The sequence below is a fragment of the Lutzomyia longipalpis genome, chromosome 3 (assembly GCF_024334085.1).
Source record: "Lutzomyia longipalpis isolate SR_M1_2022 chromosome 3, ASM2433408v1".
Taxonomy (NCBI): Eukaryota; Metazoa; Arthropoda; class Insecta; order Diptera; family Psychodidae; genus Lutzomyia; species Lutzomyia longipalpis.
The window spans coordinates 10,812,343-10,822,120 of record NC_074709.1 but is presented as its reverse complement, the minus strand read 5'-3'; the positions used below and the strand labels follow the sequence as shown (position 1 = coordinate 10,822,120).

At 43.1% G+C, this 9,778-nt stretch overlaps 4 protein-coding genes across 4 annotated transcripts; 3 read left to right on the top strand and 1 right to left on the bottom strand.

Moving 5' to 3' along the window:
* Positions 1–1,667: 1,667 nt before the first annotated feature.
* Positions 1,668–4,107, bottom strand: LOC129792095 (SANT and BTB domain regulator of class switch recombination). The gene is made up of 3 exons (XM_055830842.1): positions 2,647–4,107; positions 2,230–2,578; positions 1,668–2,161 (listed from the first exon to the last, which is right to left on the bottom strand). The coding sequence occupies exons 1-3, from the start codon at positions 4,105–4,107 to the stop codon at positions 1,689–1,691; spliced, it is 2,283 nt and encodes a 760-aa protein (XP_055686817.1). The 3' UTR covers positions 1,668–1,688.
* Positions 4,108–4,242: 135 nt separating this feature from the next.
* On the top strand, positions 4,243–5,137 carry LOC129792145 (40S ribosomal protein S17). Its single transcript, XM_055830932.1, has 3 exons — positions 4,243–4,355; positions 4,419–4,570; positions 4,817–5,137. Exons 1-3 carry the CDS (start codon positions 4,353–4,355, stop codon positions 5,052–5,054), a joined length of 393 nt encoding a protein of 130 aa, XP_055686907.1. The 5' UTR covers positions 4,243–4,352; the 3' UTR covers positions 5,055–5,137.
* Positions 5,138–5,263: 126 nt separating this feature from the next.
* Positions 5,264–6,658, top strand: LOC129792138 (josephin-like protein). The gene is made up of 5 exons (XM_055830922.1): positions 5,264–5,661; positions 5,732–5,810; positions 5,876–5,968; positions 6,040–6,223; positions 6,282–6,658. Exons 1-5 carry the CDS (start codon positions 5,574–5,576, stop codon positions 6,405–6,407), a joined length of 570 nt encoding a protein of 189 aa, XP_055686897.1. The 5' UTR covers positions 5,264–5,573; the 3' UTR covers positions 6,408–6,658.
* Positions 6,659–6,944: 286 nt separating this feature from the next.
* LOC129792118 (zinc finger protein DPF3) lies at positions 6,945–9,453 on the top strand. The gene is made up of 2 exons (XM_055830895.1): positions 6,945–7,401; positions 8,254–9,453. The coding sequence occupies exons 1-2, from the start codon at positions 6,988–6,990 to the stop codon at positions 9,106–9,108; spliced, it is 1,269 nt and encodes a 422-aa protein (XP_055686870.1). The 5' UTR covers positions 6,945–6,987; the 3' UTR covers positions 9,109–9,453.
* The last annotated feature ends 325 nt before the right edge of the window (positions 9,454–9,778 follow it).

Sequence of the window (9,778 nt, the reverse complement as noted above, 5' to 3'; positions counted from 1 at the left end):
TTAAGAAAGGACTTTTAATAAGGCTTAAAAGAAATATTTCAATTTGAATTTTGAGAACTTAGGGTATTTAAGAACTTAGGGTGAATTCATTGTTAGACTTAGATTTTTTTAAGAAAGACTTAAAGAATCTTGAAAAAATTTAATTTTTCTTAAAAATGCCTGAAGTTTTCATAAGATTTCTCAAGATTCCTTAACACTTGGAGGACCCAACATTTGGCACAACGCGGAGGATCAAATTGGTAATAAGTACCAGTTGATAAAATATGCTCAATAATTAATTATTAATCAGTTTATTGAACAAGAATCGAAAGTTTCACTAATTCTCAATCTCCTTCAAGCATTCCTACACCTAATTACTAAATATTTAATTTAGAAAATCGTCACTGAAAAAAAATTGCGTAGAATCGATGCAAAATTGCCAATTCAAACGACTTTTTTAGCTGCAGTTTTACTTAATTTATTATTGCGCCTAAATCATCATAAACTTTGATTCTTAAAGTAACTTTTTAGTCACTTCCGGCAATAAAATTAGTCCACATTAATGATTTTCACCGAGGAAAAGTGAACAAGAGTACTTTATTTGGGAAATATGGGGAAACATAACCTCAAAACCATTGCTAAAATGTATGAGATTTTGACTGGTAGTTATTACCAATTTGATCCTCCGCGTTGGATTCTGACTTTGACCTCAATTATCTTCCAAAGAAAAGACTTTTCTCGAGATTTTCTTTCTGCTATCTTAAAGTAATTAAAATTCCCTACACATAGATGCTAAATTCATCGAGATAAGTCCAATAGATTTTATTCTGTGACGATTTTAAGGTTTCAATTGGTACCAATTACCAGTAAAGTCCTCCGAGTGTTAAAAAAACATAAGATCTCATAAGAAAAATTAAAGATTCTTAAGCTTTCTTAAACAAAACTTAAGATTTCTTTAGTCAGGCTGAATCTAGCAGTTAAGTGCACGTTTTTTGATGATTTTTTCTGGTCACCTCCAGACAACGAAATTCGTAAAAATCATCAAAAATATTTGCATTTTGCTCGACTTAAGAAATCTTAAGTTTCCCCTAAGAAAACTCAAGAATCTTAAATTTGTTTTAAAGAAATTTAAAGTTTTTTCTTAAGGAATCTTAAGAAAACTTATGAAACCTTAAGACATTATTAAGAAAACTTTAAGAACCTAAAGAAAAATGAAGTCTTTCTTAAGGAATCTTAAGTCTATCTGACTAATCCTTAAATCTGACTGGCCTTAAAGAAATTGAATTTAAAGAAATATTTCCTGCTTCTTAAAACGGATGTAAACCGTATTATAGCTTCTTCACATTTCGGTTTAAGGTATCAGCTTAAGATTTAGGCTGTAAAATGACTTTAGCTTGTTCAGTCAAATTGAACTTCAACATCTAGGCTATCTAGGTCAATTGATGACTAATCTACTAAAAGTCATTCAAGCCTAAAGCCTGAACCTCCTTTAAACCGTTTTGAAATTTCTTTAACCTGAGTTTAAAAAAAACGATTAAAGTTCTTAAAAAAAGCTTATTAACGGATCAAAAGATTATCTTCTAACCAATTTTCTTAACCTAAAACCTTCTCTTTCATTCCAAAACGTTCTTTTCTAAAATCTACGGCTTATCCGTTAAGGCTCCATACTCCAAACAAACTAAACTAACTTTAACATTCTTGACTAGAAGTTATTTCTGTGATTTATTCTTGCTGGAGATAACTCCGCGATTCTTGAGACTCTCCCTCCATTCAGCTTCCAAACGTACGTAGGTGCCACCGTGTTGGTGGTAGTTTTGCTGTTGTAGTTGATGATGCTGCAAGCCTGTGTCGCTGCCGGTTTTCTTGCAAAGCATCGCAATTACCTGCTTCATGGCACGCTCCTCAAATTCCCGCTGATTATCCTGATTGCTCCGGGCTGACATTTCACCAGACCAGTACCGTCCACTCGGCATCTTGGGGCGTCTTTTTGACGTTCTGTAGCGATACTGTCGTGGGCTGCTGTACTCTGACTCTCCGCCATCGCTGCTGTAGGACGATTGACGCACAAGCGATGATCTGTGATGCTTAACGTTGTCACTGGACTCGGAATCACTGCTGGAGTCCAGCATCATTGATGTTTGACGTGTTGTGCATTTTTTGTTGCTCTTCGACGTGCACGGCTCTACACGAAAGAAGACGAAGTTAGCTTCGGGGAAATTTTTGACAAGTTTTTGAATTTTGAAAACTAACCGTCAACGTGAAGCATAGGAAGGAGACCTTGACGTGAACGATGGGGCAAGAGAGCAATGCCCGTCCACCAGGGATCCCCATTTTGGGTGTTACTCTTCATGGGGGCTACGTCGAAGAGGCATCCACCCTCAGCTGCTACCTGAGCCAGTTGGAGGATTGAACGATCGCGATCGTTTTCAATTGAAACCGAATGTTCGCGATATTGACATCCTGATGGACCTGTGAGGGTTTCATAGCGATACGCCTGCTGACCACAGCAAGGATAACGTCCAGCAGGACCAGCTGTTCTTCCCTCAACAGCTGGACCGAGAAATTGTGGCTGATCCGGATGGTATTGACACCAGTTCATCTGCAAGAGGACAAATGAACAAAATGAGGGAAATTTTGAATTTTAACGGATCCCTCTGAGATGCTCACCTGGTAGACTGGGAAGTGTGTCTCACAGGCAGCACAGTAGAGGAAGTGACAGTGCCCCCAGAGGCGCCAGTAGAGCTTCCTCCAGGAACGCAATTCCTTGTACAGGGCAGCAATGAAGCTGGTGATGTTCCAATTGGAATCACGCGTGTGCTGACTCACAATCTGCCCCCAGCGATTTACACGCATATTCTGTGGGAGGCAGAAGACGTAGGAAGCCACGGCGGGCGTTAGGAAGCGTCCACAGCGACTGCAACGGAATAACCCAGCGAGACTGGCAAAATGCCCCCGGAGAGCCTGAGGCTCCGGTTCACAGAGACTCTGAATCATCTTTGTCCACAGTCGTGGCACCACGCGATCCTTCTTATCACGAACACCCTCCAGCTCCAGATTCGTGAACATTGCTGCCAGACGCGTGACGATGCCCTCATTGAGGCAGGAAAGATTCGCCGAAGCCTTCACAATGTCCGACAGGCGGGCATGGCAAAAGGAGAGGCAATCCAGGAGCAAGGGTTCCATCTGGAGGAAGCTGGCTGACACAAGGATGGGGATTACGTTGAAGGGATCAAGTGTGGGCCATTCTGGCTGTGGCATTGTGTCCCTCTTCACCCACTTCATGAGCCACTCAAAGATCTGAATGTCACAGTGCACGGAGATATCCATATCCTCGAGACGCTGTCCAGCTGTGACTTCCGGAAAGTAGCCCATTTTGCTGACCAGCAACTTTTGGGGGCATGTAAAATCTCTTGAGATGTTTTTCACTTCGTCACACACATGAATGACAATCTCAGCTTCGTGCTTCTGCCCATCGCCGGGGATGGGGCTCACGAGGGACTTCCTGCGTGCCTTAGAGGGTGCCAAAGTGTCTGAGGATTTTGAGAAGCGTCTCCCGGACAATCCACTGTCAGATTCAGGGATTGTGGGAGACAAAGCTGGGCTCTTGTGATCCACTTGGAGATTCTGTGGCTTCAAGCTGAGTGATGTCTTCTTCCCGGATGTTGTTCCACTTGAAATGAGACTCGTCGGGGGATGATTTGGGCAAATAAAGGGGAGAACTGAGTCCAGAATTCCCTCATTTATCACCTCATCCAACTTCTCACCCAGCATGGCATCCAGCTGTCCCTCTGTCTTCCCCTTCCCTGAGGATTTAATCCCGGATGTGTTTCTCTTGGGCCTGTACACGGTAATCCCGCGTTCTCGCTTCTCCGAACTTGGGCTTTTTCTGGCTTCCTGATGGGGTGGTGTACGATTGAGGATGGAATTAACCAAGTCATTCTTTGCCAGATCATTGTAGTCAATTGTGGTGGTCTTGAGATCCCTGCACTCGATGGATTCATTCACCTGGCAGGTTAATTTGAGGAATCCCAGGAAACGATTCATCGAAAGAAGCTCTGCTTTATCCTCCTCCGGGACGACACCTCCCAAGAAATCCACCTCTTCCGGCGATGCACTTGTATTGATCATTTTTGCACCTTCTCAGGTTTCTCTATTTCCACAAAAGATGAGAAAATTCACAATTTCTCGGAAGTACGGGAAGAAAAGAATAAATAAATCGTCGTTGCCATGGCGGCGCAATTCGAAATTTCCCACTTGAGGGCGCTGATGCGACAATGAAGGTGCATGATACGCAGCCTGCTAAAGCCTCTTTTCAACAATTTCCTCAGCCACGTGTTTTTTCGCTCGTATTTTAGCGGATTTTCTCACGGAAAATGGTAAATATTGCGGTGAAAATGTAGCCAAGTTTGTGGAATACAGTGTAATGCATCCTTTTGCAGGGTCGCGTCAGGACAAAGACCATCAAAAAGGCCGCAAAGGTGATAATTGAGAAATACTACACGCGCTTGACATTGGATTTCCATACAAACAAGCGAATCTGCGAGGAAGTTGCAATTATTCCCACAAAACCCCTCCGGAATAAGATTGCTGGGTGAGTGTTATGCCCTAATGGGGCTCTCAAGTGTACCTCGGCATCTAAAAAGCGCAATTTTGCCCCAAGTGGCTGCGTTTTAAAGCCCCGAGGTAGAGGATTTGTTTATCAGTTGAGGAGGGAGTAGTTTTCCCTACAAGAAACTCCCTCTGGGAAAATGATAACAACACCCCATCCACATCCTGAGCACCAGAGTCTGCTGCTTTTGATGTAAAAATGAGTAATTTTTATGTTTTTGTCTTGCAGATATGTCACACACTTGATGAAGCGCCTCCGCCACTCCCAGGTTCGTGGGATTTCCATTAAATTGCAGGAAGAGGAGCGTGAGCGTCGTGACAACTACGTTCCGGATGTGTCTGCTCTGGAGCAAGATATAATTGAGGTGGATCCAGAGACGAAGGAGATGTTGAAGATGCTGGACTTCCACAATCTCACGGGGCTCCAGTTGACGCAGCCAACAACTACCTTCAACAGGCGCAACTAAACGTAAAAAAATGAGCCCCCTTTTTATGTCTCTGAGAGGATAAATAAGTGAAATACACCAAGCTTATTTAAAAGCTCATAAAATCATTGTTTTTGTGGAAAATCCATCAGCAGGAAATTTTTGGGAGTGAATTGCATTGAATTTGAGGTTAGTTTTGGAGGTTTGTGCTGGAAATTCTTCCATGAATTGCGGCTTAATACGAATTATTGAATTTTAAAAGATTTCTTTGCTATTTATTTGAGAATAATCTTTAGAAATTTATTAGAAGCATTGAGATTGTTTTAGAAGTGAGAAAAAGGGTGAAAATCAGGGATTTTTCATGGTTAGATCCTGAAGAAAAATACCCGAAAGAGAAGGCAGCCTCTCGCCGCGTAGTAATCCCCGGCACAGTACTCCGTTGTTTTCTGCTTTTCGTGTGATTTTTGATTTCTTTCCGCGCAACCAGCTAAATTGATTTTCCCCAATTTCCCGCTCAAAGATTAATTCTGCTAATTTCCCGGACGTGCAGCAAAGTGGAGGATGTCCACGACGGATAGTGCTGGCATTTACCATGAGAGACAAATTAGGGAACTCTGTGCTCTTCATGCGCTCAACAATCTTTTTCAAGGTTTTTTTCTTCCACATAATTTTGCATAATTTTTACATAAAAAAACTCACCGAAATTGCTTCCGTTCTAGCCAAAGGCTCCTTCACGAAGAGTCAATTGGATGAGATATGCAAGCGATTGTCGCCAAATGAATGGATTAATCCACACAGGTGAGCTTGAAGCACCTTCCGGAAGCACTGGAATCGGATTTTTAATGATTTTCCCTCCACAACAGGTCAGTTCTGGGGATTGGAAACTACGACATTAATGTAATTATAACAGCCCTGGAGACCAAGGGATGTGACACTGTGTGGTTTGATAAGAGAAAGTAAGTCCACGCCACGTCCTTGGCAAAAAGGATGAAGCTGAAAAATAAAGATTTTCTCTCCTTTTTTCCAGAGATCCTTCCTGCATAAAGTCCCACGATATTGTTGGTTTCATCCTCAATGTGCCGACAGAGTACAAATTGGGATTTGTTACCTTACCCCTCAAGAGGAGGCACTGGATCTCAGTGAGGAAGATTTCCGGGAAGAATTGGTGGAATCTAGATTCGAAGCTCAGCTCTCCACTACTAATTGGCGATGTAAGTTTTAGTTTATTCTCAATTTTAGAAGATTTCTCATCAATTCTTGCCCCGATAGGATTCAAAATTGCTGGAATACCTTCGGGAGCAGCTGCAGAGCAACGACAAGGAACTCTTTCTGGTCATCAAAAAGGTCGACGTGGAGAGGAGTCCTAGTTTAATTAGTGGCTCAAATGAGACGTAGTTCGGTGCTGCTGCGAGGATGCATTTTACGGGCTAGCATTTACTTAAAAAATGAGGGAAATGGGGGCTACTTGCCCATTGGCAGGAAGATGATTGTCTGTGCCCGGAAAATGGTGACAATATCGACAAAATGTGATGTTCCACGTACTTGTTCAACATGCACAGCGCATGCACAACTCACCTACAAGACACTAATGAATTTAAGATGTATAAATTATTGTTGAAGAACTTAAATGGGGCGCTTTTTCTTAATTTTCTTTTTTTTTTCAATTTGAAAATTCCGACTTTTTCTTCCCAGCTTCCCAGAGATTGTCCTACGACTCCTAAAATTTTTCCTTTCCTTTCTACAAGTTTTTTTTGTTATGTTTATTCGAATTTTGTTAAAATGCAAGAAAATCCTTAGAAAAGTTAGAAAAAAAGAAATAAAACAATTTTTAAATAATTTTTCGCAGTTTTTTTATTCAAAAGAAAAGTTTGTGGTGAAAAAGTGGGGAATTTGTGGGGAAAACTTCCATCAGGTGCAAAAAAAGTTAGTTCGGCGCAGTGGCGGGGCGAAAAGAGAAGAAGAGGAAGAAGAAGAAATGGCGTCAGAAATCCAAATCGTGATAAATAGTGAGAATTTAGCAAAAATAGAGAACTTCTTCAATGATTCGGCATACAAGGAGGTGCTGGAGAACAGTGAGAACTACAATACGCGTCTGTGCATCGAGAGGCGGCTGCGGATGCCGTTCCTGGACCCCCAAACGGGCGTCGCACAGAACCACTGTGCTTTGTTTATGAAGAGCAGACAACGGATGCCAGGGCTCTCGTCTGGCCAGCTGTACAGCTACCCAGCGGCACGGTGGCGCAAATCACGTCGGCAGTACTTGATACAGCGCCCCTTTCGTATGCTCCGTGAGACAGAGCTCGAAAGCGACTTCCATCACGCCGTGCAAGACGGCGCCTCGTCATTGGGCGCCGGCGACACGGACAGCAAAGACAGCCAAAACGTGAAGGTAAGTTTCGCGGCGGGGCAATTTTTCGCGTGAAACTTTCACTGAAATATTTCATTTTATCCAATTTGATTTATCCTTTTTTTTTGCGGGAAAAACTCAATTTTGGGGCGCTAAAAGTTGCTGGGGAGTTTCTGGGGGTAATTTGAAAGTGAAAAACACGATTTTTATCATTTTTTTTTATGTATATTTACGTACTTTTCGGCTCACACTGCGATACTGCGCCGATCACATTTAGCGGCTATAACGAACTTTTTTTTTGCCTTTCCAAAAAATGCGATTTTTTTGTTTTTCCGCCAATTTTTTCTCACAAAACACATTTTTGGGACTCCTGGGGCACTTAAAGGTGCTCCAAGGCCCCCGGGGAGCCCCTCCGTGCGGGATTTGGGGTCCGCGGAAATTTTGACGGTTGGGGATTTTACACGCACTTTTTTCCCCGGAAATGGATTTTCGTGACTTTTGGAATTTTTGATGCTAAAAATTCAAAAGTTTTTTTCTGTCCACAAAAAACACAATTTTCCCGGAAAATTTGTCGGAAAACTCGAGAAAATTGCGAAAAACTGAATGTGTGAGGGAGACGGATAGCGGTTAAATGCATCCATCTCATTTTCTCTTCAACAAAATGTACCAAAAACGGCGCCAAATTTGAAAAAATAGTCAAAATAACATGAAAATTATTTGGGGGCGCTACGAAGGGGGGCTCTGGCGGGAAAATGAATACAGCTACTCGAAATAGCCTGATCATAGTAGTCTCTGTACCAAATTTCATTCCGATCGGTCAAACGGTGTAGAAATGCATAGCTGTACAGGAAGGAATTTTTTTCTTTTTTTTAATAGAAGATGTGTTCTTTGCAGGATGAGGTGCCGAAGGAGTGGTTCTACGACATGGATCTGCACGATGTGGATGGGTTTGATGATCCAGATTCAGATTTTGACTACGAAGAGCCCTACAGCATTAGACGGTCGAAACAACGACGGAAGGGCGGTGAGCGCCGTGGCAAGGCAACCGCGAGCAGTGTGTCGGATGTTATGGTGAAGAAACCCGGCGCTCGTGGGCGTGGGCGACAGAAGAAGAGTCTCATGGATACATCACTGGACACATCGGCATCCTCAGCTGTGGGGAGTGCAAAGAAGCCACGATTGGGGCACGATGAGCCCCATTGCTCCAGTCCGTCGTCGAGTAGCTTCCCAATGCCACCGGAATGCCGACCGGCACCCCTTCCGACGACTGTGCCGCCCTTCGATGTACCCCCATCGGAGCCCGAGGAGCGTAGTCATCCACCACGTGGACTCGCGGACAAGGGGAAAGTCGCCCCATCGCCGTATTGCGACTTCTGCCTTGGCGATGCGCGTGAGAATAAGAAAACAGGCGTGCCGGAGGAGCTTGTGTCGTGCAGTGACTGTGGCCGCAGTGGTCACCCCACGTGCCTCCAGTTCACGGCAAATATGATGATCTCGGTGAAGCGCTACCGGTGGCAGTGCATTGAGTGCAAGTATTGCTCCATCTGCGGCACCTCCGACAACGACGATCAGCTCCTCTTCTGTGATGATTGCGACAGAGGCTACCACATGTACTGCCTCTCGCCCGCACTCACAGCCCCGCCCGAGGGTTCGTGGAGTTGCAAGCTCTGCATTGAGGAATTCCACACGCCCAAGCCACCAAAACATCCAGCATTTGGTCCTATTGCCACCACCTCAGGCACGCATTAAAGTGACGCGCCCGCCGCCGGAGGACTTCCATGAGAATCATCATTTTTTTTGTAATTTCCGCACGCAGCTACTTTCACGAGAAGATGAAAAGAAACCGAAGAGATTTCTTTTACAAACCCAGCCCGCCCCAGCTCTCCTGCGCAAAAAAAAACTACATGCTCTAGAGATTAAAAAAAAACTATCGAATGTATTACGAAGGATTTAGAAGAGAGAGAGAGAGAGAGAGAGAAAATATTAATAATAGTGTGAGGATGAGACGTAAAAAGAAGTGAGGATGAGGAGGAGATGAAACGCCAGGGATATAATGTTTAATAATAATAAGGATAAACAATCAAGAAAATAAAAGGAATGACTTTTATTGAAGGCAGCATTGAGGATTCTTTTGTGTGGAGAATTTCTGGTGAGTAGAATTTATTATTTATTCGGTTCTTTACATTATTTTCGTTGATGTTTTTTGGATTTGGAAGGATTTTTTCAAATCTTTCTGAACTTTTTATTCTTAGAGAGAAATTAGGGATAAAATGGAACAATTTTGGGGTTCAGGAAGAGCTAGAAAAATCGCCAGTTTCCCAAGGAGATAGAGGAAAACTTCTAGCTTGGATTTCTTTAAAGAATCATTCGGACAAGAGGTATTTAGCAAAAGTCTAAAAAGTACCAAAGTTTAGCAGAA